The sequence below is a fragment of the Hesperophylax consimilis genome, chromosome 6 (assembly GCF_061612785.1).
Source record: "Hesperophylax consimilis isolate HC1 chromosome 6, BYU_Hcon_1.0, whole genome shotgun sequence".
Classification (NCBI taxonomy): Eukaryota; Metazoa; Arthropoda; class Insecta; order Trichoptera; family Limnephilidae; genus Hesperophylax; species Hesperophylax consimilis.
The window spans coordinates 25,633,390-25,660,916 of record NC_142841.1 but is presented as its reverse complement, the minus strand read 5'-3'; the positions used below and the strand labels follow the sequence as shown (position 1 = coordinate 25,660,916).

The following is a 27,527-nucleotide window of genomic DNA, read 5'->3' as shown; positions in this document are numbered from 1 at the left end:
TTTTGTTTACATTTTTTTATTAATTTGGCACTGTCGTCTTTTAGAAGTTTTATTTTCCGGTTCCCTTTTCTGTCAATTCTTCAGGAGCAAACACAAATGGACCAGCTATGGTATTTGTATATGCTGACCTTAGTTCTCCAACAAGCTGTAGGTATAGTAAAATTGTGAGGAGATAATAATTTTTTTGCTACCTTTTTATAAATTATCCATGCATTTATAGCGGCTAGATCAAGTATGTTGTCGAAAACGTGCACAGGCCACCTTCTATTTCCAGCTCTTACGGAATTTTTCCGATGCATTTGGTCGATTATATCGAAACCATATTTTGTAGAATTGTAAAATTCAATCGTTTCGGGAATTTTCTTTGTTCCGTCGACAAATTGAACATCTGGATGTACTGTACTCAATATCATAACATTTTTCTACTGTTTTCCTTGATAAACAGTTAGTGTAGTACCATTGTTAGCTTTCAAAATAAATGATTCATAACGTGGAGTACAAATGGTTTTGCAAACTGCTGGTATTTCTCTCCTGGCCCTTTTCATCGTTCCGATAATAATTTGTTCTGCTCGTAATTTCTCTGCCAGCTTCATCGAAGTAAAAAAATTGTCAGTTGTGATGTTTCGTCCCTTTTTGAGATACGGTTGTAATAGTTTTATTATTATTCCATATTCTGGTAATGAATTGAAATCTCCAAACTGAATATCTCCAATTTCCGGAAGTTCTGTTACTCTTGCAGAAAAACATCCTCCAAGTTGTGTACATGACCGGTCGGTGGCCGAGTTGACATCGCGCTTGGGTCCCACTCAGGCGTAGTGTGTTCAATTCCTCGGCCGGCTAAGTCCTTCATCACAACACAAGCAACATTTTCAGCTTTCTGTGGTGGTAGTAGGAGATTTTCAAATATTGTCAGGTTATTCGTAACCCGGGAATGTTAGTCTTTCTTTTAAAAAAAAAAAAAAAATCATCTCTTCCACGGCTGCCTCTTATTCTAACCCCTCGACCACGAAGATTTGAAATCGGATTTCTAGGAAAAGATGTCGATGTCATCTGAAGATCTTCATCTAATTCTGTAGCTTCTGATGAAGAAATATTGGGCTCCAAAACAAAAACGGTGTCATAAATTTCACTGGCACAACATTGTCCATCTGACTGATCCTCTGCAATGTTTTGAAGTCTTGCTAGTTCTTCCATTATATCCGACTCGGTAAAATTTCTACGAGCTCTTATATCGATATGATATTATGTTCCAAAGTTTCAATAAAACTATAGCTAAAATAATTAGAACACAATCTACAAAAATAAAACGAAATTTTTGATGACTTGAAATACTTACGCACAGAATATGCGGTATAATACTAACAACTTGCACCCACAGTGCAGATCTAGTAAGAATGATACCGAAAGAAATAGAAAGGGAAATTAGTAGTAACATGTATAAGTTGGAATGGGTATATTTAAACTTGGATAAAGAAGATCCTAAACAAACTCAGCTTAAAATGGCCCTAACGGTCACATTGACCGCGGCGGTCTTTGTAGGTATAAATCATTATATTTCAATAAATAAATAAGGTACGTACATGATTTTTTTCACCATGGTCGTTAAATCATAAATCATGAAAAGTAAAAAAAAATCAGATCGTTACCATAAATATTAAGCAAAATATCGTCATATTACATCGAGAAACGGTCAAAATGACCGCTTCGGTCTTTCTAGTGTTAAGAGGAAGCTACAAGCCAAAAATTTATATATATTCTTGGTATACCTTATATTGTAGGTAATAGGCATTAAAATCGCTTGACAAACGGAGTCTAGAAACGTTCGATATCAAGCACAAAACTGGTTTTTATTTATTTTGTAAATAATTTTATAAGGAAGCAAAAAAGTTAATCAAGTGAAACTGTCTCAGATAATCTTAGCTATAATACTGTATTTGTTTAAAGTTGTTTCCTTTACGCGTTCATACATTTCTAGTGAAAAATTTTTTTTAGTAGTTTACAATTTTATTTTTTATTGCGTAATTTATTTTTTAATTTGAATTCTACTCAAGCAAAACGATAGGAAAACCTTCAATTTACCCAAATCACATTTTTTGGTATTCATAATGTACACCAATTCGTTACAAACATTAATCAAAATAGTGATTTAGCATTAAGCTTCGCCAGATATTTGGAAGTTTTTGTGAATAGTCTCAATCTGTCAGTTTATTCAAGAATGAGTAAAACGTATTGGGCATGTCATTAAGGCTTACAAATTCCGCGGGACCACGGGATAGAATTCAGAAATCCCGCGGGTTTTCACGGAATTGGCGGTATTTTTATTGTGGGCATAAAATTGGGTTCCATGATAACTCAACACAGTGACAATTCAACACACTTTTAAAAAAGGATAAAAAGTCATTAGAAACGACGAATTTTTTTTTTCTAACCTAACCTAACCTAACTTACTTAACCCAGTTAATAAAGTTTTTGTTTCATCACTTTCCATGACTTTATATAACTTTTTAAAGATGTGATGAATTATTATTCTGATGATTTATCCGGTCACCATAAAATTGATTTAATGCAATTTTTTCCACCTAGTGTCATTTATCTTTGATAGTAGTATATATAAACGCTATATCTATATTCAATTATCACAAAATTTAATTTACTTTTATCTATGTTACATAGGCAATCTTCTCATGGAATATAACCAATAAAAAAAATAAAAAAAATAAAAAAAAATAAAAAAATAAGTATGTATGTAAATATTTAATATACCACCACATAATTGTATCTTTTTGTCTTTTTACATACATATATATATATATATATATATATATTATTTTTTTTTAAATACATACATTTCTTTTGGAACAAATATAATATGTGATTTACCCGCCTCGGAACAGACTTTGTCTAGTGAGGCGGGTAAAAGAAAAGAAAACAATGTAAACAACCATGAAATTAAATAAACGCCCGGGTTGCCGGCACTGAAACTCAAACTCAAACTCAGTATAATGTAAAAAAATACATTGGAAATGTAATAAAGTAAGTCGTTAAAGAGGACTATTTATTACTAGTAATTTTATACAAAAAGTTAATGAAAAGGGAACATTATAAGTATTTAACGAAAACTTTACAAAAAAGTTTGTAACAAACGTTACTGTCACTCTCAGGAATCTCCAGTCAAAAGGCCTTGAAAACAAAACATAATAAGTATTTTAAATTTTTTTTATTATAAAATAAGATCATAAAAACATAAACTATGGAGAGTCCTGACTTCTAGGCATTCTGAGGTTTTTGGTGTAAATTCTGTTTTTTTTCAATACTGCAATCCCACGAATCTCGCAAATCCGTTGGACTAAATTTTGCTGAAATCTCGCGGGATTACGGGATGTGGGAATGCAAACCCTACACACCACATCACCGTCGCAATCGGAAGAAGCATATATGAATTACATTGTATTTTATTAATATTAGTCATCAATTTTTGATTTCATGATTCTAAATTACAGATTGTCAAAACCTCCATCAGTTTTGCATTTTGTTGTTATTATTTTTAATTTGGCAAAGTTCAATGCTTTATTGCATCGTACTTTTAAGAGTTGTAAATAGAAATAATAAATGAAAATATGTAAATTCTTCCCCATTTGAATGTAGATTAATAATCGAATATTTTTAAATATATGCGATAGAATCAATATGTCTTTATATCGTTCAGTGAAATAGAAGAAAAACAATCATAACTTAAAAAGAAAGAAAAAAACAGTGTGGCACAAAAAATATTATACCAACTTTCTGTTTGATATATATATATAAACTCGACTATGAATTCATGACAACGTCATTTGTTTGCGGAGCTTTAATTTAAAAACATATATTTTTAAAACAGTGATGTTTCACGGTTAAAGATGTGAGATAATAATATATATTACGATAGTATTGATATAACTATAAAATTATTAATATTGAATTTCAGCCGTAAGTACCAACTCCTAAGCTGATCCGGAATCTTAAGAGTAATTGAAAGACGAAGAGCAATATTTGAAGCAAGAAAAGTAAATATTCTATCCATAAAGTCAACAATATTTCACGTAATATTGCGAATTAAATATATTTAACACGTTTATTGCCAAAACACACGCCACAACTGCCAATAACCAACGCGAAGAAACAAAGTTATCATAAAAATGGCTGTAAACTTCGGTTTAAACATGCAAATTTATTGCGAAAACGTACTAAAATAAGGATCTTTGAAGTATCTGACGGCTGTTACACGAACTAAAATAAAATTCTGCAGTGTTTGCTTTCTTTTCACAAAACGCGTTTCTTTCACGAGCTTTGAATAAAACTATTATTTGTATTACCTACTACCTACTACGGTTAACTTGGATAGTGGGAACGATTTATCCCTACACGGAGAAAACATTCTGATAAAAATTATTGCAAATTTCGAAAATAGTATACTAAAGTATAAGTGGATAAACAGGTCTTTAAAACACGTGCGATTTTTCGAGCACGACGGCGTAGCCGAGTGCTCGAAATAAAGCAAGTGTTTTAAAGACCAGTTATCCACGAATACTTTACGCTATTTTTTTATTGGTACACTTTGAAAACATAAATATTGATATTATTATTAAAAATTTGGAAATAAGAACTATTAATGAATTCGTGATGTGACATCACAATATCTTGTTGTCATGGAAATGAAAAACACAATTGACATTTAGACTTCACATTTTGTTGATTTGTTGATGTTGCCATGGTAACTTTAAAAAACGCGCGTTCCATAAAGTGCGATTTAAACACGCTAGAGCGTACTTTAAATGAGTAAAAAAGGGCACCAATAACAAAAAAAATATTTTATACAATTTTCTAACGGTTAGAAGTTAAAGCTTTTACCTTAAATATATTTAAAAAAAAAGAATAATTTGTGTTAGTCAAATGGATAAACGATTAGTTTTACAGAATATGATTAATCTTCAAGGTTTAAAACCAAGGGATCAAGTGCAAAGAGTTCATATATCTTAGTATGTTGAGCACGTGGTAAGACCATAAAATATTAAATAAATTGAACAAAACACGTGAAGTTCGTTTTCGAGTTGTTGAAGTCGATAAAAAATGAGTTTTATAAACGTTGAAATAACTTTCGAGGTTTGATCATTGATGTGATCGATTCTTTACTTTATTCACACAAAACAATGAATCAATCTCAATCGGGTAAACATAGTGAGATTAACGATATGTTGTAAAGTACCACTCTGAAAGAGTTTATTTATACAATCTATCACGCTCATTGATTATTATTCCACAATGTTTTTTCATACCGTGTTGGTATTTCACTAATACCACTGTTGCATCCGAAATTGCTTCCAAATTATAGCTTTAGATGAACATGAGTTGTGGACTGTAAATGAATTAAAACGATACGAAATTAAATGATGTTTGTTGGAATTGGGTGATAGCATATGTAGGAATGAAACAAGGTATAGAAAGAAGGAAAACAGGATGACCAATCACTTACCAAGAAAGAGCACACAACACAATATAGTGAGTTCAAGCACAATATAATGGAGTTTCACCGCGATACCACGAAGTAACTACCGCCACAACAAAACGAAGGAGTACTTAAATGATACTAAGCACTTCCAATATAGTGCTTCTTTTTAAAGATCGAAACTCGACAAATAGACTCTTTATCGATGACAATGCATTTTATTAACTTTTAGTGGCAATTACGCGTTCACACGCGAAAATATACGCATCAGATGATTGAGGTACTAGTACATATTGAATCATTTGGCGGGTTAGAAATAAGCCGACATAGTTCAGTGGTTACAGAGCACCTGACCGGACATCAGAAGGCACGGGTTCAATTCCCGTTGGCGGCATTTATTTTTAATCGGGAGATATTTTTAATTTGTATTTATATTTCAGGACACTAATTATTGCTTATAATTATGTGTTATTCTTTATGCCATGCATAAAACCTTGTCTTATAAACATTAGTTTATCATTAAAAAATAATGACATTAATAGGGATTTGGATAATTTGTTAGCGCGGTTGACTCCAATCCCTAGGGAGGAAGGTTGAATCCTCAGTCAAATATATTTTTTTAAGAACACCTATTAATAAAAATAGATGAATTATAGCAAATACCCTATAATATTAATAATACGAGTACGTCCAACTCCAGTGAAATAGTGACAATATCAACAACTCTATCCGCTAGAGGGAGCTAGTGGAAGGCAAATTGAATTTATTTGGTACTTAGTGGCAGTTTTTTACGCTTTCTGATTTGTATTTCGATCAATATTATGGTTGGTGAAATGATTTGAAATAAATAAATCCTAGCAAATAAAATGTGGATTACACCGTGAAAATACAATTGTGAAATATTTGAGGTTAATTCAGCAAAGCTGTGTTAGTTCCATGTAGCATTCTGTGTTCAAATTAAAATTATAAATCCTCGTCACCTAGCAAGAGCGCCCCTGTCTGTAAACCGTAAAGGAGGGGAGCTATGTCGCCACCACCCGGTTGGGCAGTGTTGTGAGGCGGGTTAAGGTAGGGGCTGTAGGAAAGTATTTATTAATGCGGAAATCTTTTTGTAAAATTTCTTGCAATCATGTTAATATTTTACTACCTTTCTAAACCATCAAACATAGAGTTCGTAGCATTTTTAATATATTTTAATTTACTATCAAAAAAGACAGTAAGGGCGTAAGTCGTAGGTGGGTTTTCTAATTATTATTTTTTTCGATCTGTAATTTATCAACGTAAAATAAAGAATACAATTTCGCATAAAATCCATTAAAATGTATGAGAGAAAACCACGGCGCGCAACTCATGCCGCTAGGAGGCACTAGTGTAGCATGCTGCCATCAGAATGTATAAGGAACTTCAGAAGTTGGAGGTATTATTAATATTTTAGTAAAAACTTTGTATTTTACTGGTCGATTTTTTTGTCTGATTAATTATTTTGTAAACCTGTCGATAGAACCGTTTCATCTAATGCTTTCGTAAAAGTGCTGTAAAGAAGTAACATGTGTTTTCTTCGTCTACTTGAAAAATGGTGGTCCATGTTTTAAACACTATCTATCTTTACTGTATGTAGCATAGCTTGGAAGAGGTAATTAGCTTTTTTAATTTGTTATGTTGTTTATATGTTAACACCCTCGTGGGAGTAGTTGAATTAAGAATAGTACTGCTGAATAATTAAGAATAGCACTGGTTTTAATTTGCAAATAGCCCATGTATTTAAGATTTTTTTTTTAAATGTGAATTTGAAAATCAATGGGACTTTGGCATCCTCGATTGGTATTGCAGGCAGGGGGAAGGAAATGGTCAAGAGAAAGGTGTGCAAAAATGTATACACCCTTGGGTATAAAAACTATTCAGAATATAAACGTTGCTTGAAATGGCATTAGACGTATTTGGTAACCAGATTTGTATTTTTTTATTTTATTTATTTATTTCTTTACATACATTACAGTGTCTACCAAATATTTACATTTGTATATAATAAATAAATTTAGAACAGTTGTTAATATGGTGTTTTATGCTGGGTGTGAGGCAGGTTTGAGTAGGTGACACTGTGATGGGTAATGTTATATGTTTCGTGAACACCTCACTGGGAGAACCTGTGCTGAGGTGTTTACGTGGTTATGATTAAATGGTACATGTATTATGTGTATTGGTTAAATTTTCTTATACAAGTGTAAGTTGGGATTTTAATTTTTTTTTAAATGGTTATTGTACATTGTTATTAAAAGAAAAAGGAAAAAAAATATTTATTTATATGCACATATATACATACACCCATGTATACATACATAAATACACATATATGCATGCATAGTGCATACACACATATAAGTAAACAAATGTATACATACATACATACACATTCATCCATGATTATGTTTGGTTTGGTGTTATAATGTTTTGAATGAAATGGATATCTTGTTTTTTGATCCAGGCTGTGATCAGTTTTTTGTGAATGTTTGTGTATGTATTTCCCATTAGAAGTAGTTTCAGAGTGGTGGGCATACAATTAAAAAGTTTTGTAGCGTAATACTGGAAGTGTATAGCCAGGTACTTTCTCATATTCCTCTTCCCTATCTCCTTCCACTGCCTACTACCTCCAGCCTCATAACGTACCCCAATGGGGGATGCCATAGTCTCACTAGCTCCAGATGGGAGCAATTAGAGAGTTTGGTATTGTCTTAAAAAAAGGATTTGAACCCGTGAACTCTAGATTTGTAGTAGAAGATTTTAACCACTCTACCACGGAGAAATAATAAGGTACTTCTACGATGTATCTCCGTTGTAGTACCATGATGTCCGGTATAAAAAAAAAAATTTCTTATACTTTGAATTTGAGGTGGTAATTTTTTACTATAAATAAAATGTTATTATTTTTTATAAGTGCAACATGTTATAGGTACGTAGTCTATATGAGTGTGGAGATTGTGTGAATAATGGCGGAATCGTCGGCTTGTTTTTAATCCATTAATTAGTACTTCTTTTTCGAAATAAGATACCTCAAGCATGTATATGAGTTTAACTATGGTCGGGGCTCCATAATAGGTATGGAGCCCCGACCATGGTTAAACTCCTACATATGTTATAGGTACGCAATCTAGTTTAATTATGGACGGGGCTAATATGGAGCACCGACCGTAGTTAAATCCTACATATGTTATAGGTACGAAGTCTACTTGAGTGCGTAGATTGTGTGAGAAATGGCCGAATCCTTATTTTGTTTCTAATCCATAAATTAGTACTTCTTTCTCGAAATAAAATACCTCAAACATGTGTAGGAGTTTAACTATGGTCGGGGCTCTATAATAGGCATGTTGAAGATTTTGCTGATTCGGCGACAGACACACCGAGAAAACTTACTGTTATGAAATATTGTTAATTTATTAAAATAATTCCTTTTCCTTTAGTAGGCCTTTCGTGAACGAATGAATTGAGTTCGTGACAAAGTATCAGTTAAAAGCGAAGTTTTATTAGGACGGTGGAACACTTTTTCTTACAAATATTGGTATTGTCATATTGATTCCGTCATGATATTTATTAGGAAAAGAACACGTGTTCTCGATATATTCCTAATGACTAATATTTTTTAACAAGAGCATTTTTCTTCGTGGAAATCGAAAAAAAGTATTTTAAAAGCTATTCGTTTTCCTGTTAAAAACGGGACTAGAGGCCTGAAACGAGGGATTTGACTAATTTTATAACAAACTATCAGTAAAGGACGAATATGTTATGAGGTAGTCGGAACAGTGTTAAATAAAAATAATTTTGCATTTCGTACATCATATTTATTCGGACAAGGGGACCTGCGTGAACATGTGTTCAGATATATTCTGAATGACTAATATTTTTTAGGAAATGGTCATGTAGTAAAATTTTTAACTTTATCTTGCTAAAAAAAGGCTTACTCATTTTTCTCCGTGCAGGTTGCCACCTTTTAAGTCAGCAATTCAGATAAATTAAGAAGATTTATTGACGAAATAAAATCAACTGTTTTACATATACTAAAATTACCTATATAGCACAAATATTATCATCCCACTATCAAAGCTGACGATATCGGCGATTTATCTACTTAGGTTCTAGGTGATAGCCGTTGTCGTCAACCCAATTTGATATGTCAGTATTTCCAGGGCATACCAAGGAATACTACTCTCCCAGTAATCTGTGGAGGTCTGGACTGAGGGAGGTTTTTAGAGGGCTGTGAAATTATGACTTTGAGATGAGTATTGGCCATGCCTTTGAGGTTGTCTGCGTACTGATGTCGTGGCCATGTGTTGCAAATGTTGATTTTCCCTCTAGCTTTTATTTTCTCTTCTCAAGTAATGTTTTTTTTAGTTGATATAAATATTTTTTCAACGCTTAGTACGTTGTCATTCTTGCTATGAAGCAATTTACCCGGCTGAACAAGACTTACAAAAATAAAATAAATAACCGTTTGCTAGAAGTTTGAACGAAATACTGGCAAAAAAGCAATTTTCAAAAGGGTTTTCCAACACCAGGAGAAATAGATGTGAGTGATTTAATTTTCCGAGGAAGACGGAAACTTTCCTCTTTGCATTCGAGCTTTTACTTTAATTTACCTGCAACTTACGTACACCTGCTCTTCTTTAAGTAATCACAAAAATATGGATATGATAAAAGTACCTACAAATATATCTAAAAAATTTTTAAACCGGTGCTACAAGCTTAGTAGTATAATAATAACCATATACTGTTACAAATTACTCAAGCATGAATTTCACGTACCAATATTACACTGGCAGAATTACACACGTACGCAATTACACATGGACCAAATTACGCGTGGGGAGAATTACACCTACTTAAATTACACTTACTGGAATTACAGACGTCAAAAAAACTAACCTTACCCAACTTTTTTTTTTTTTTTCCCAACTATGATATTGATGTAGCACACGCTCAGGATGTGTTGAATTAACGGGTTGACGGGCAGACAGAATATGAGCATGTCATAAAATTTCAAAGTTAATTTTCAAGTTCTGTGAAAGCTGTATTCGAATCCTGTCACATTTCAGTTTTGTGAAATAACTGGCCAATAATAATACAATAACAGAACTTGAAAATCAACTTTGAAACAACCCGTCCTTTTAACGTGTGTAATTCTAGTAAGTGTAATTCTCTTCGCGTCTTATTTCGCCCACGCCGTGTGTAATTTTGGCATTTGTAGTATTGGCAAGTGAAATTCATGTCTGTGTAATTTCGTCCTGACTCCACTAAATACAACGGTAATTACTTTGAGAATTCGTGTTTAGTGATTTGATATTAAAAACTTACAAATATCTTCAATACGAATTTGGCCACTTCATTAATCCTAATCCGTATCAGGGTATTACAGACCAATTGGTGACATCTAACATGAGTGTTGTGTTGTGTTACAAACAAAACAATGTGCTTAATTGGTAAGTCAAAACACTATCTATTTTCTAAGGGATAAAAAAATATTTTGAAGTTCAGAAAGGCCTACATTTTGTATTCTGAATCGATGCACAGACTAACTAGAAACTTAAAAAAAATGCTGTCAAATCTAATCATTACCATTAAATTCCGAGGAAAGCCATTGTTCGTTTTTTAAGTCCTGATTTGATGGGCGTCTCAAGTTGAGCTTTGTATTATTATCTCCAAGCTTTGTATAAAATGATCTTGGTGAAAGTAGCACATTGAGATAAGAAAAAAATAATATTAAATTTTCACTCAGCCAAAATCTTTTGTGTCTATCAAAGACCCATCACATATTTTCATATTGTGTGTTGTGATGAAAGGCTTTAAATCACAGTGAAAGAAAAAACAGATAAACCATAGCTGCAAGAAAATATGCAAATTATTTATGAAAACGGACATGCTAACGACATCTGGCGGAGAAAGAATTGATCCAGCTTGCTTGCAGTAGACTCCTGTAATAGTTGAAATTAAATCAAGGTTCCGGGACGAGAGCAGAGATGTCGTAAAATCGTCTAGGACGACTGGTACTTCCCCTTTTCCTAGGCCTATAAATAAATATTGAATTTTGTCAACCAATAGATCTGAACAAAGAGCTATAAAATTTTGAGTAACCAATCAGTGAGCGGAGGGAGGTGTGTCTACGACGGACAAAGGAATAAACTTTGGATCGGGCAATAAAAAAAGATAATTAATGGCTTCTTCTTTCCCACAGAAATTAGAGGTGAACGCACTTTAGGGTCAACGTCGACTTTCAAGGTGACAAACTCCTGGAAATGTTTACAATAACTGAGGCATTTAGGTGATGGCGAACCATTGAAATCGAGTGCTTTGAAGATTTTACAAGTTGAAAAACACACACACGAAAATGCAATGGAAAAACTATAAACGTGATAGTATAAAAAAGGACGGGAAAAGCGAAGGAAAATCACTGGCAGAATTTTCAACTGTAGTACAATTATTTATGATAGAAGGAGGGTGTCATGTTCGATAAAAATCGTACTAAAGAGAGGTGAGAGTTTTGGAAACAATGGAAATTAATCGTTATCAATTTAAGATGAAACGGACATATTGGTAAATCAATTTTGAATGAAAAATCTCGCAAAAAAAATACACTTTTTAGAAAAGTGCGGCGATCGAATGGAAGGATAGTACAGGGATTTTGGACTGCTACGAAGGTCCTAGGGACGTGAAAATCGAGTAGCAGAAGAAGACAGTAAAACTAAACATAATAGCGATAGATTAGATTCAGGAAAAGTAGACATTTTACATAATTATTAGGTTAGATATATATTAGAGTTACCCAATATTACGGAGGGATCGAAACAAGATAAAAGGTTGGCGGTCTCATGTATATTTTGAAGGGTAAACAATCGAAATCCGAACATGATTTTTATTTACGTTAAGGTAATAAACGATTAGAAAAGCGATTAACTTTAACGTGGACCTTATGGAAGTATTTAGATTAGACAAAAGAGATTAAAATTAATAGGTTTGAAATTAAACTAAATTTACGAGTCTAGTACCAAAATTTTAAACATAAACAGGTGTCCAGACATATAATTTATGTGAAATCTTGTAAGTGAGGGATGGAGGATGGGGCGGAGATTGGATCAGGCAATAAAAGTGACAGATATCCCAGAGTCAAATTAGGTATATCTCCCATAGAAGTGTGGAAAACTATATATTAATTAATAATAAATGAAGTATGAAATTTCCCAGGAGACCACACACATCGGGAAAAGTGAAGAAAAGATAAAAGGAAGGGTAAAGAACGGAGATAGGAAATGATCCATGTGGAGAAAAGCGATACAATTCGAATTTATCCGTGAAATTAATAAATACGACTTGGAAAATGAGTAATTATAAGAGTTATGAGAAATGACATAAGAATCAAGAAGAAATTGTGCAAGAAAACGTCGCGGATAAAAGAAAATCCAAGAAGATAAGGAAAAATTCAAATCTGCGGCATTAAGAGAGAAAGTACTGGTGAAAATGGAAAAGCCCATATAAGGGACAATAAAATTGAGTAGAATTCAGACGAATCGAAATTCAAAAATGCGTAGTAAAGATTTCAGCATGGATTTAAACAATTTCGCACGAGATGCATAAAATTGAGATCTATATATATGTTATTGAGGACGGACCTATCGCGAATTGAGAAAAAAAAGGAACGCAAAATCATGAGATTTTAACTACATTTTTGTATGAACAGAGGACAAAGGGAGCTTGGGCGATTAACACAGACTTACCCGATTCGGACCCTATCGACTTAGATTTGTGAGATAAAAACTAACTACCGCCCAGAGCCGGGAAGCAGAACATCTTATGGAAGGACAATCGATATTGATGGAAGGGGTGTTTGGATTTACGAGTTGATAGGAGATAGAATTAAGCATCAAGAGAAATTCAGATGCGTCTTTTGGAACCTGAGAGGGGTATAAAAGATGGAACTCATCAGTCAGGAGTCAGTCGCGCCGAGGGTTTGAAAAGTTGTTACATGGCAGTACTACGTCTATTGGTAAAATTCTAGTGAAATAATCTAAGTGTTAAATTCTGAACAAGTACCTGGACTTAGAAAGTTTTGTAAAAAGTCTTAAATTCAGTTTCTAAATTCTGAAAACCCCACCAGTGAAGTTTTGTTAAATCAGTTTAATTTGGTTAAACAGTGAAAATAAATATAATTTAAACTCAGTGCTTAAAAGTGTTAAGTGAAGTGCAAAAAGTGAATTGTGAATTAATTAAAAATTTAAAAATAATTATTTCATTCAAAGTGAAAACATTCAAATTAAATTTAAGAGTTTGTTATCGTTAATCTAAAGTGAACGTGATCGCGTATTGATATTTAAAAAATAGATTATAATTTAACGTCAATTTGGTTAAAAAATAATAATAATAGTAATAAATACTTCATCTTAGGTTAAAAGAAACACAAAAACAAAAAAAAAAGGATTCGATAATAATAAACGTTTAAATCTTTGTTCTAAAATTAACAGTTAGAAAAAAATTTAATTTATTAATAGTCGAGTAAATTAAAAGTTTGCACAATTTGAAATAAATTTTCTTATCAATTTATATAAAAAGAAATTTAGAATTAATAAATTGTTCAATTAAAATCCATCGTGCGTATAGCGACAGTGTTAAAAGTGTTTGTCGTTTTAACCGGAATTTTAATCATCAGTCTATCATTTCGAAAAAGAATTTGAACCAGCTACCATTCAAAAGCCTAAACTAGAAAGGTGTTATTAAATCAACGGGTTTTCTGGATTAGGATTTCGTTCGGAAGAAAAATTAAATATCAGCTAATTTATACGATTCAAGCGAGAATAAAATATTAAATAGGAATAAATAGTCGAAAAGATTTATTTTGAAATTAGTTGAAAAATACAATTAATTAGGTAGGATTTCTTCATCAAGGTTGTTGTGTACTACCCGACCGGAAATACCTTGACGTGGGTGAGTTTTCCTTTTATAAATAATTTTCAGGTCCCAGGAGACACAGAAGGGCTGTGAAGTGGAAGTATATCAATTGAATATTAAATTAAAACAACAAAACAAAGAATTACACATTAATATATGTATATTGTATATTTGTATATATATTTATAAATATAAAATAAAATATTGTATATAAAGAATATATATATGAGTAATGTAATTATATATATGTATTTTATTTATTAATCGAAGCATCGAAATGGTAGCGATTTTTAATACCTACCCGAGGACATATCTATATTATTGAAAAAGAAAATATGTATTTATTAATATTCCAGACTATGTAGAATCATATATTTTATATTTATTTATTAATATATGTACTTTTATTTAACATATTTTGACAATAGAGATATGTGTACTTAAATATATATTTATATTTATTCTTCATTTAACCTAGTAAATTTACTAAATTCGGAAAATGAAATAAATAGTTTAACTTCAATAAAGGATTTAAAAATATTTTAATAAATAGTGCGCAATAAAAGTAAAGAGGCACAAATGACTTCTAAGGAATTTTAAAATAAACAAATCTCACATTTAGGTTAGTGTGTCAGGAGATGTTTATATTATTTGTTTACAAATAAAGAGCTCACTGGAGAATTGGGTCAACCGCATAGTTTGGAAACGACCTTGGCCATAATTAGTTAGTCACAAAGGATTTTATTAATTACCCGAAACAGCTGGAAGATGCGTGTTCTCAAATACTTATCAATCACAAACGACAATTGAAAAATCACGGGTTAGCCAGATTTATATCGAAATATTACATGAAACATTTAAATATCATTGATTAGATAGTCGCATAGATTTTTATTAGTTATCCGAACCAGCTGGAAGCTGCGTGCACTCAAATACCTATCAATCACAAACGACAATTGAAAAATCACGGGTTAGGAAGATTTATATCGAATAATTATACGAATCATTTGAATATTATTGATTGGGTGCTCATACAAAACCCCATCAGTTGCCTGAGATATTTGAGGGTCGAGTACTCTCTAATGTGGCAATCAACTACTTGAAACAATTGGAAAATCACGGGATAGGATGAACAAAATTAATGTTGAACCCTGGAGGAAAAATTTAAAACAAATACAGTTCATCAAACAGGAGGCAGTGGTCGCTCCTACAACAAGACCATTAACCAAACCAAATAGAGATGACGATTCTCTTAAATAAAAACGTCAAAAACCAAACAAACAAAAGCCTGGAGTTCGATAGCTCTCCAAAACAAACTATCAAATATGATCTTATTTTACTAGTATTTATTAGTATAACCTTATTCTTACGTATATATTCGGTTACCAGACCTAGAGCTTCGCAGAGTTCTTGGCGCGAGATCCGAGCTCGGGATGCGAGGTAGATAGCCTCGTATTGCGAGTTATAAGCCTTTCCCAAACTGTATGTATACATATATTTATTCGTATGTACTGTTTACTGGAGGATGCGGACCTGCATACAGCTTGCATTTTAGGTCTAATAGACCACTATCGCATCTTCTCTTAAACGTGGAATGAGGATTCACGACCCGTAAGTCCACACAAACCGTGAGTATATGATTGTATGTAGGACGAAACCGGTTCGCCCTAAGTAAATTGTAGTCCAAGGAGGTGTCGGAATTTGGGGGTATCGGGACCCGGGGGGAAACTTGAATGCAGTACATGATGACGTGGAAGGCTTCTTGGGACACGATAACTTAGGTATCAATCAAGGAGCCGTGTCAAAGGATTGTGCAAATTTCTAGTCCACTCCCGATCATCTCGTTTACTTGATGGAGGATTGGAGCCAAATTATGCCAGCAAATGGGCTATTCCGAGTTCGTCAAATATGCAATTAACTAATTACATTAACCTACTAAATCAATCTTTACATGTACCTTATAGCAGCAGAATCATAAAGGAGTGGTGCCACACAGACACAAAAGTTCACCAAAATCAAATTTACTAACAATTAACCATTTGAGTTATATTAAATTACCTGTCCAAATAAACATGTATAATATCTTTTATCAGCGTTTAACTACGATTTTGTTAGGGTGCAGGGAATCAGAATAATTACAATAGGAAAGTTAGCTCATCCAGAGAATTCATTTAAGTCTAGGTTTGCAATGGAAAGACCAATTAAATTGTGAAACTCAACACCTCGATCAGAACCAAGGGGGTTACCACAAAAATGAAAGTAATTAAAATCCTATATCATAAATCAAAAAATTACACAACGTTTGATGGAATTTAATTACAATATAAATACGAAAATTATTTGCGTTCAAGTTCGTAAATAACGTATTAATTAGTTGAGTACATATGTCTATGAAGATATATAGTACAAGAGAGCTTTAAGTAGCTTTCTGTAGATATCAAAGAAAAGGGTCCAATTTTCATGGAGGCTTATGTGTTGTAGGGGAGGAATTTTCCATCCCTGCGAACACATATGCAAAGCGAATAAGAGAAAAAATTAAATATCGGTCATAGCCAAGAGAGAAGAGAATTTTATATTGTTTTAAACAAATAAAAATAAAAGAAAATGGGGAAAAGGCGAAAACATTACAGTGTATGTAATTCATCATCCACGAAAATAAAATACACGTTTAATAAAAAAAATTTGCAGAAATTTAAATATTATGTGTCCGATTTTTTTAATATTTATTATATATTAAAGGATATTTCTCGTTACTAAATTCGCTATCTAATTGAAAGCTATAATAACAGAATAAATAAATTAATCAAAGGGATAATAATTTACTCCACAAAATGATCTACCCTAGTGCTTTGTGAATCTAGTCTTAATATACAAAAATTCAGCTTTCTTATGATTGTGCTCGCAAAATACGAAAAGTAGTCGACAGATATCGCTGAAAATTTTACAGTTTGTTCTTATTAGTGCCAGGCGTGTTTAGTGAGTAGTTTGAATGGTCGAATCAGTCGGGGACGCCCGAGAAATACTTATTGCAATATCTCTTCACCTGAATGAGATAGGTAGTCTAATTAAAGTCTATGTAATGTAGTTTTTTAACAGTAACATTATGGTATACAATAGTGAGTGATATAAGTAGTCAATAGCTAAGTATTGCGGGGTCCACTGGTAGTCAATAAAAACAGAATTGCAATGGAAAATATAACTGTTATGATTTGAGATTACACTGATTTATTTTTACATTATTATGCCGTGTTGCGCTTTCTAGTTCTTTTGCTATCTGCCCTGATGATAGACACTGTAACGCTGTCCGAATCGTTGGCTAAAGAAGAAGGAAGCGCAACATGCCAAGAAAACTCAAAAATAAATCCCGTAAATAAAAATTAAACTATTTGAAAGAAAGTCTGTCATTCCAGAAACAATTATTTTCAGACGCTAATTTGTAGTTAGCTCTGACATTATACAATTTGTGAGGATAATAAATATCCCATTTCAAATAAATAAAGCTTTAATAACGAACAAAGGTAAATTATTGTTACTTAACAATATTATTCATGAAGTGTTTAGTTTTGTTAGAGTTGTTGTGAATTGAAACGCATTTATTATACATTACAGGTTTATTCTGACTTTGTCATTATTTTTATTTATTTATTTATCAATATAAAGTTTTTTACATGTGTTTTTCAACATCTGTCTCACTAGGGTACACTTGTGTCGGGTATTGTATTCAGATACTTAAAGAATATTTACATGTATTACTAAATCAAAATACAAATTACAAAGTTGTACACACTTTAAACCATAGAGACAATAGAGAGATAATAGAACGTATAGGTAAAGGGACGACAGTATTATAAATGTATACGGAAAATAAATGCATCTAGTTGGAGTAAATACTTACAAAGGAGCTTTTATAAAATTATTGATTCTATTATTTTATTTTGTATGTGAATTGTTGTTATTGTTTACGTGTATTTTGGTTTACAGATGTTCGCGATAGTAGGACGCCCAATACTAGTTATCCATTTCTTTATTTCATGGTTGAATTTAGTCATTGACTCTGTCTAATAGTGGCTGGTAGTGTATTGTATAGTTTGCAAGCTATGTATTTAAAATGTCTTGGGTCTAATGGTGGTTCTTGTTGGTGTTTCTTCCTAGCAAAAGGAGTTTGGAGAAGTTCTTTGTTTTTGGCTCGGGTATTATGTATCGTTTGAGTTGGTTTGTATAGTGTTTTGCTGTTTTGGTGTAAATTAATCAAGATGGATCTTAAAAAGAGCTGTTTTATGTCCATAACGTTGATGACATTGAAGATAGTATCAGTGCTGGTACAAAGAGGAAGTTTGAGAATTATTTTTATGATTAATTTTTGCGCTTTAATAATGGGGTCGAGGGCACAAGAAGAAGTATTACCCCAAGTTAAAATTCTATGTGTGATTGGTATAGTGAGAAATACACTGATTTTAAAAGTTTGAGGTTGCTAAGATATGGTATCCGGAATCGAACCAGGTAATTAGTTGGCTAAGCTCAGATAAAAAGGTAGGCAGATGAAACTCGTGTGCTATCAGGGGTAGGCAGTTCCTTTAATCATCAGCTCGTCCATCGGTTAGGAGGTCGGACAGGTTAACACACAATAATTACACAAGAGTAGAAAGGCACAAGGTATATTAATCATCTCGAGAAATTACAGGGTTGACATAGATCTCTCTACTCTCTTCTCTAAATTGACGACGACCGGAGGAAGCGTGGATTCTACATGAAGTTACAAGAATTGAACACAAGAAAGGGGATAGGTTGAAAGCTTACGATTCGCCTTGAGATGTGGTATGGTACATCATGTTGACCAGGTCTTCCCGCGCTCAGAGGCCACGGGACTGTTGAGGTGATGATATGCACTCGGGATTTTACACGGAAACGGGACTCCATTGAGTTTAGTTCGAGCCGAGATAATAATCATGATTGGAAATTGATAGCGAAATGCATCTAGTTAGGAAACTGGAACGAGATCGCGTCCGTTATCGCGTAATTATGCAAGTCATGTTCGCGAGTAGTTTTTGCCTTCGCGAGCGACAATGCTGCTATGACCAAGGTCGGTTCTGGACTGCGGAAGCACGGCGAGGGTCGGCCCGTGTTGAGCTGCGAGCACCCTGGGTGGTCCGTGCCGATCACGTGGTGCTGTGTTGAACACGCCGCGACTAGCTGCGAGGGGAAAGTGAGGCTAGTGTGCATCCTTTTTATAGGGTGACTTGTATTACGTAACAAGGTCAAGAAAATTACCTGTCTGTTTGAAAAAGTAAATAGATTTACGAATTTTGTTTGTAATGTTATATATATGTTGTTTCCTATCCAGGTGTGTGTCAAAGGTTAGTCCTAGATATTTGATATTGATTGCTTGTTCTAGGCATGGACAGTCAAATTTCCTGTCAAGGGGAGTATTTTTGCAAACGTGTATTTTGAGAGTTAAGTTTGGATTTGAGATATTGGGTGAGACTAAACAGAAAGTATTTTGTTATAGGTACATTCAGAATTAGTGAATTAGAGTCGAGCCACTGTTTTACCATTGAATTCCTTCCTCCGCTTTATTCGGTAATCCAGTCTGTCGATTGGAATAGTAGGACTGTGTCATCGGCAAAACTGACAATAGTGGCATCGATATCTAGGTTAAATAACTCATTAATATATATCAAGAAGAAGGTTGGACCTAAAAAACTGCCTTGTGGGACACCGTAACTAATTGGTAGATTATGACTCTTTGTTGTTTTGATTTTAACGCATTGTGATCTGCCAGATAAAAAGCTAGAGAGAAATATATTGATGGTTTAATATAATGGCTTATTTCAATGGTTTTGACTTCAAGCATAGATAAAAGCACCACATTATTTAAAATCGGAAAGACCCTGTAAATTGTGACAACCCAACAAGGTTTCAGACAGTTTTCACTTTGCACTTTACATTTTCGTGGAACCGAATCTTTTCATTGAAACTAATTAGTAACCATTTTATAGTAAAACATTTTTGTAAGGGGTATTATATGATATTATAATTCTATTATATTAAATTATAAATCTGTTACATTATATTATAATTCTATTATATTATATTATAATTATATTATATTATGTTATAATTCTAATACATTATGTTATAATTCTATTATATTATGTTATAATTCTAATAGATTGTGTTAAAATTCTATTATACTATGTTATAATTCTATCATATTATACTATAATTCTCAAAAAAACCAAAATTGCTTTAAAAATACGCGTTAAAAAATCAACCGTGCAAAACTAAATATTTTTGCTATAATGCATCTATATTAAGAATTCGTTTAAAACATTATTTTTTTTTTGACTGAGGATTGTACCTTCCTTCCCAGGGACCAACCGGGGAACCGCGCTAACAACCTAGCCAAATTCCAATCGGATAGGAATGACATTTATTTCGTCTAGTAACTGCTGTAATGTCGTACAATTTCAGAGATTTACTGTATTTCCGCGCGTATGTACATGATTGCCACTAAAAGTTCATGGAATGCATTGTCATCGACTACGAGGTTGGAATGTTGGGAAGTTGGTTTCCGATTCCAAGATTTATATCCATTCAATCCCGAAAACAAAAGTTAAATTCAAAAAGATTTATTTAAAAATTATCAGACCTTGGCTCAACTACGTTTAATCAAAAGGAAGCTTCCAAAAGGTTTTTTTTTTAAATTAGTTTTTATTTTAATTTTCTTTCTACAGAGCTTAAAGCCAGAATATTAATAATCCTAAGTATCTTTTTCCAAACGCTTATTTCATGCTGCTTTCCATTAGCTTTTCGTTTGTATTATTTTTTCCTGTGTAGCAAAAGCTTTCATAACCACTTAGAACAAGTTGAAAAAACTTACCTTATAAAAAAATATAATTTATGGGCGTTCATGAGGGTTCGGCACAATTTGTTGAAATAAATGCTTCAAATTTTTTACGTAATGCAAAATGAAATATGGTTGTCATCAATTTATTTTAATTTTACTTAGACACATTATGAGAAAAGAATTCGAAAAAGTGTGGAGTTCGTAAATGTGCTATCATCAAAAAACATCAACGCTTTTATTTATTTATTTACTTAGATGCATCGTATTGGGATTCCATGCTAAAATGTTCTGTTAAAAACACATGGCAATTTTGATCAGTAAACAAAATGTACGAATATAAACTTAACCTTGGTACATAAAATGAAGTATTTTCCTAAAAAAGCAGGTTACATTGATAAATGATATATTATCAAATATTACAAAATTGAATTAATATATTGATGAAATACGAAAATATTACAATTTTTATGAAAACATTTTCCGACATCCTCATGACACATTCGTGTTTTACTGATAGTTTGTTAGGAAATCTGTGAATTCATTCGTTAAAAGCTTGCAGTCCCGTTTATAACAGGAGTACAAATAATTTGACCAGATTTGTAATAAATTATCAATATTTTATATCAGTAGGTTTTCATGCAATTGTTGAAAATTTGCGATTAAGGAAAGGTACAAAAGATAAAATAGAAAAGCAAACATATTTTATACATTCAATGGTAGTTACTTATATAAAACAATCTCGAAGCAGTTCTATGAATGTATATGAAATTCGACATGTACATGTACGAAGAAAATATCAAAGCATATATTTTTAAGAAATCTTCATTATGTTAAGGCCCATATGGGCTTTCTTAAATAAATAAATTAAGATGTAACTGTAATGTCTTAATACAACAATAGAGTTATCAAAATTGTATTGTTCTTGATTATGGGACAAAATTTAATAACAGTCATTTGGGTATCAAAAAATAAAATATTATTTAAATAAAACAAAATCAGAGATTATTATTCTTCGATCGGATAAAATAAAATAGAACACTAGGGATTAGTAATCGATGAATTCCTTTCTAACATCCACGTATTCTATATTCAATACGAATATATAATTTTAGAATGTGGTACTTACATGAATTTTAGGTGCGGTAAATATTATCGCATTTAAATATTTAAAAAAAATATTAAATGTAACAATATCAAAGCTTTATAAACATATTAGATTTAACTATGCTTGTTTAAATTAAATTTATTGCGATACCTAAAATCATTACAATTGCGCTCGTATGAATAATGGGATGTTAAAAAGTGCTCATTTCATAAATGTTAAAATTTGCATATATTCAGTAGAAATTTGCTTTCTTGACACAATCAAATAAACACTCTCTTTGAGTATAGCTGACAGTTTGTATTCCCTTGAATAATTAATTATCTTTATAGTTTACAGTGTTAACTTATTTTAACATGAACAGAATTGACCCTTAATGCGAGCCTTTCAGAACGCCACGTGGCAAAGCATTTGCATTATGATATTTTACTAAGAAAAATAAAGATAGAGAGAAACAAAATGTAGAGGACAACAAAAACTTTCAACTTAATCGATACATACTAATATTTTTTACCAAGCAATTCATATTTTTTTAGAACTCCAAATATAATTTAATCATGCAACAGATTCGGATTTTTCCCATTTATACTACTATAATACCTTGATTAACATGAGCAATCTATTTTTTTTGAAGTTACCCATTTTACAACAACAAAGGTACATCTTTTAAGTAATAATGAAATCAATATAATTTGGTAATAATGTAATACAATATATTATGAAAGGACATTTAGCTCTAAAGTGAAACATCTTATTTGCTTTGATTGTATAAAATTGATAAATGGATTACAAGAGATGATAAAATTCTGGCAAAAACTTTTGAATCATCTTAATTCAAGATAAGTCATTAAAATAAGCGATTATTATAATTTCAAACGTGATCAAAGAAGGATATAGTTATATATTGAAATATTGATATACCCAAGATCTCCCTTGTATAATATTATGTCAGTTATTTGTTTTGTTTGTTTGCATTGAATATTTATTTAGATGTATGCAAAAATTTTTCCCAAATCTCGCAGAAAAATATATAAGACAAATTAAAAAAAATATTATAAAAATAAGATACAGTTCAGGAATTACAGTAACATTGATTTAAAATCAGTTTATTTAAAGTACAGTGTAGATTGTACATATGATCAAAACATAAATATATTGTAATTATATTTTGGAATAAATTATGAGTAAAATCTCAAATTGTAATATTGAATCATTTAAGGCAATATTAGCGATTCTCAAACAAAATTTTGAAACAAGAAAATTAGAAAAATATTCGGTAAATCTGTTCCTAAATGCGACCGAATGTTTATCTGATTTATTATTTAAAATTTTCGTTTGAGAGTCGCTAATATTGTCTTCAATGATAAAATAAATAAATTGATTATTATATTTAACATAACGTTTACTCGCTTTCTATTACAATGCTTAGTTTTAAGTAGTTTCGAAGACAGTTTTTGTTGACCGCAATCGGGACCCCTCCACCTTTAGGTCTGGAACTGGTATTCAGATTTCTGTCAACCCGGTATATTAAATTAAAATTTTTCATTAAAATTTGACACTTAAAGTATTAACATTTATTTGCCAAGTAATTAGTCGTTATTTGTTATAAAAAGTACCATGTAACACTTAAGAACTAATATTGTCGTAAGTTTTTTAGATAAAGTAATCTGTATGTTTAAGTAGCTAGGTAGTTATTTATGGTGTGTAGATCGTTAGTTAGAGTAGGGCTAAAATAAATGTATTTGTTTTAAAGTATCTCCAGTTTAGTCGGTTGTAATTTGTCATAATTATGCATTAAATAAATAATTCGGTTAATATAGGTATTTCATTATTTTGTTATGACAGTAATTGTAACTGTGACGAATCTAATGGAAAGAAAAGTTAACATAACATGAAGATAGTGTATGAGTAAAATACAAAAAAAAATATCATCAGTCATTTTAAAATAAGTTGAATATTTCGGATTGCCGAATAAAGTCGTTGGACGCATAAAATGTTGTTATCACAGAAGGAGGATAAAATAAAAAAATAAAATATTAGTAGACAAAATAACAGTTTTCAATCTGTTCAGAATATTTCTTTGAATTCCTAATACATTTATGGGATAAAATAAAAAAAATATCAAATAACGGAAAAACCATAGGCAATCGGTTACCGCGGATATCGGTTATATGTTTGTGCGCTTATTTCTTCTAAACTACCCAACGGATTTTAATAGGGTTTACACTATCCTTTAGAATTTTTTATATATATACAATCCATGAAAATTATATTTATAAAAAGTAGCGAAAAGTCGATGTTTTGTAATTAAGTCGTAAAAGTATATTTTCGGGCGCTTACATTACTAACGCTGGCTAAACCTTATAAGATAAGTCAAAACAACGCATTACGGAATTGTATATCTTGAACAGGCCTGCAAAAAGTCTGCAATATTTCTATCTCCTAAGGATAACCCCCAGCAACGCCGGGGAAAAGGCCGCTGGTAATTCATAAACAAGGACACCTTTAGCCAAGAGCAAATAACGGAAACTATTAATAATAATCGTTAACAATGATGATACGAGCATATGCTCTAGTAAGTGGTTGACAGAGCTTAAATAATAATGAATCATATAAAGGCTTACTAAAATAATAAAATAAAATAAAAAATTCAAGAAAACAGATTGAGATATTGTTAGTCTGTGCAAAAACCATTAAGATAATTTTACTAGTCCATCAATCTTAACAATTACCATAATACAATGAGCTGGTAGAACCGATGTTAATAAATAACCAACAAATTGGAATACATTTTAAAATTGAACACGCAACTTCCCGACTCAAGTGATGTGCGTAGACCACTGAGTTGTGGAAGCTGTAATGTTTCAAATTGAACACGCAACTTCCCGACTCAAGTGATGTGCGTAGACCACTGAGTTGTGGAAGCTGTAATGTTTCAAATTGAACACGCAACTTCCCGACTCAAGTGATGTGCGTAGACCACTGAGTTGTGGAAGCTGTAATGTTTCAAATTGAACACGCAACTTCCCGACTCAAGTGATGTGCGTAGACCACTGAGTTGTGGAAGCTGTAATGTTTCAAATTGAACACGCAACTTCCCGACTCAAGTGATGTGCGTAGACCACTGAGTTGTGGAAGCTGTATATTTCAAATTGAACACGCAACTTCCCGTCTCAAGTGATGTGCGTAGACCACTGAGTTGTGGAAGCTGTAATATTTCAAATATAACACGCAACTTCCCGTCTCAAGTGATGTGCGTAGACCACTGAGTTGTGGAAGCTGTAATGTTTCAAATTGAACACGCAACTTCCCGACTCAAGTGATGTGCGTAGACCACTGAGTTGTGGAAGCTGTATATTTCAAATTGAACACGCAACTTCCCGTCTCAAGTGATGTGCGTAGACCACTGAGTTGTGGAAGCTGTAATATTTCAAATAGAACACGCAACTTCCCGTCTCAAGTGATGTGCGTAGACCACTGAGTTGTGGAAGCTGTAATGTTTCAAATTGAACACGCAACTTCCCGACTCAAGTGATGTGCGTAGACCACTGAGTTGTGAAAGCTGTATATTTCAAATTGAACACGCAACTTTCCGTCTCAAGTGATGTGCGTAGACCACTGAGTTGTGGAAGCTGTAATGTTTCAAATTGAACACGCAACTTCCCGACTCAAGTGATCTGCATTGACCACTCAGTTGTGGAAGCTGTAATGTTTCAAATTGAACACGCAACTTCCCGACTCAAGTGATCTGCGTTGACCACTCAGTTGTGGAAGCTGTAATGTTTCAAATTGAACACGCAACTTCCCGACTCAAGTGATGTGCGTAGACCACTGAGTTGTGGAAGCTGTAATGTTTCAAATTGAACACGCAACTTCCCGACTCAAGTGATGTGCGTAGACCACTGAGTTATGGAAGCTGTAATGTTTCAAATTGAACACGCAACTTCCCGTCTCAAGTGATGTGCGTAGACCACTGAGTTGTGGAAGGTGTAATGTTTCAAATTGAACACGCACCTTCCCGACTCAAGTGATGTGCGTAGGACATTAAAACCACTTCAGGAACTTTGATATCCTAGCAAAATTTTCCTACACTTGACTAATTAACTAACTATCTTTATGATAAGGGTAAGCAGAGAGGTTATAACGCCACAAAACTCTGTCTCGCTACATACTCTTTGATTCATTCACATTCATATATCGTTTTATACATACTCTCTTATTATGACTCTTGACATGACCCGACTCAAATAGGTATTCAATTCCATGACTTCCTCGATTCCGAGTTCTTCTACCATCAATTTCCGCCTCATATATTCACCTTACACTTTGTTCATTCGTTCTAAATGCCGAAACCATCCAAGCGTCCCTTTCGTAATCTCAACCATTATGCTTACATCAGCCTTCCATTCTTTCCGAATCACCTCGTTTGTATGACGGTCATGCAAGTTTACATTCATTCACGGCTGAATACGAGGAAATCATATACAATTAAAAGTTTTAGAAAATAATAATGAAGACAAAGAAAGAGAATAGACAGAACAGATTTTGATTATGTAGAGTAAAATAAAGTACAGATATATAAGGTATTAATTTTCAAAACATAACTTACTTGTAGGAATCCAGCTCTGAACCTGGCGTTCATATAGCAGTAGATGATGGGGTTATAGCAAGAGTGTGACATGGCCAGCCAGTGGAAGGCGAACCATACGTAGGGCAGCGGAGACCAGCGCTCCCAGGATTCGTCCAGCATTACCTGGATAAAAAATACATCAATTGGTGCAGGCAATCAAACACCTGACTTGAATTATAACTCCGGGTCAAAATTTTATGATAAAATTTAAATAAATATTCAATTAACTGTTGGAAATGATCAATAATAAGGAAACTTTATTCAATTGTGAAAAGCTTCTTTCGTTAAGTCAAAAACTGCCATTTCTAAAAAAAGAGAAATTTATAAAATATTTCAAAAAATTTCACGCACTCCTATAAAGAGAGTTGAAACACAATACATATCATTAATACGTACATACACAAAATGTATACCTTAGTAATAACTAGGTAAAAATTTTGGTAGGTAGTCGAAATAAAGTTGGTTTTTTATGTAACTGGGGGCCTACTCAGGTAAATTGAAATAAGATAATAAAGGCTGTTTTAAATTTCATTTATACTTC

The 27,527-nt window shown here is 32.5% G+C and overlaps 1 protein-coding gene across 1 annotated transcript in view; it reads right to left on the bottom strand.

The window, feature by feature from the left end:
• Window positions 1-27,527, bottom strand: part of LOC149423124 (RYamide receptor-like) — a 105,859-nt gene that overhangs the window by 30,064 nt on the left and 48,268 nt on the right. Inside the window, exon 4 of the mRNA XM_089633049.1 lies at window positions 26,966-27,109. Coding sequence (XP_089489175.1) covers window positions 26,966-27,109 — 144 coding nt within the window. The remainder of the gene's footprint in view (window positions 1-26,965; window positions 27,110-27,527) is intronic.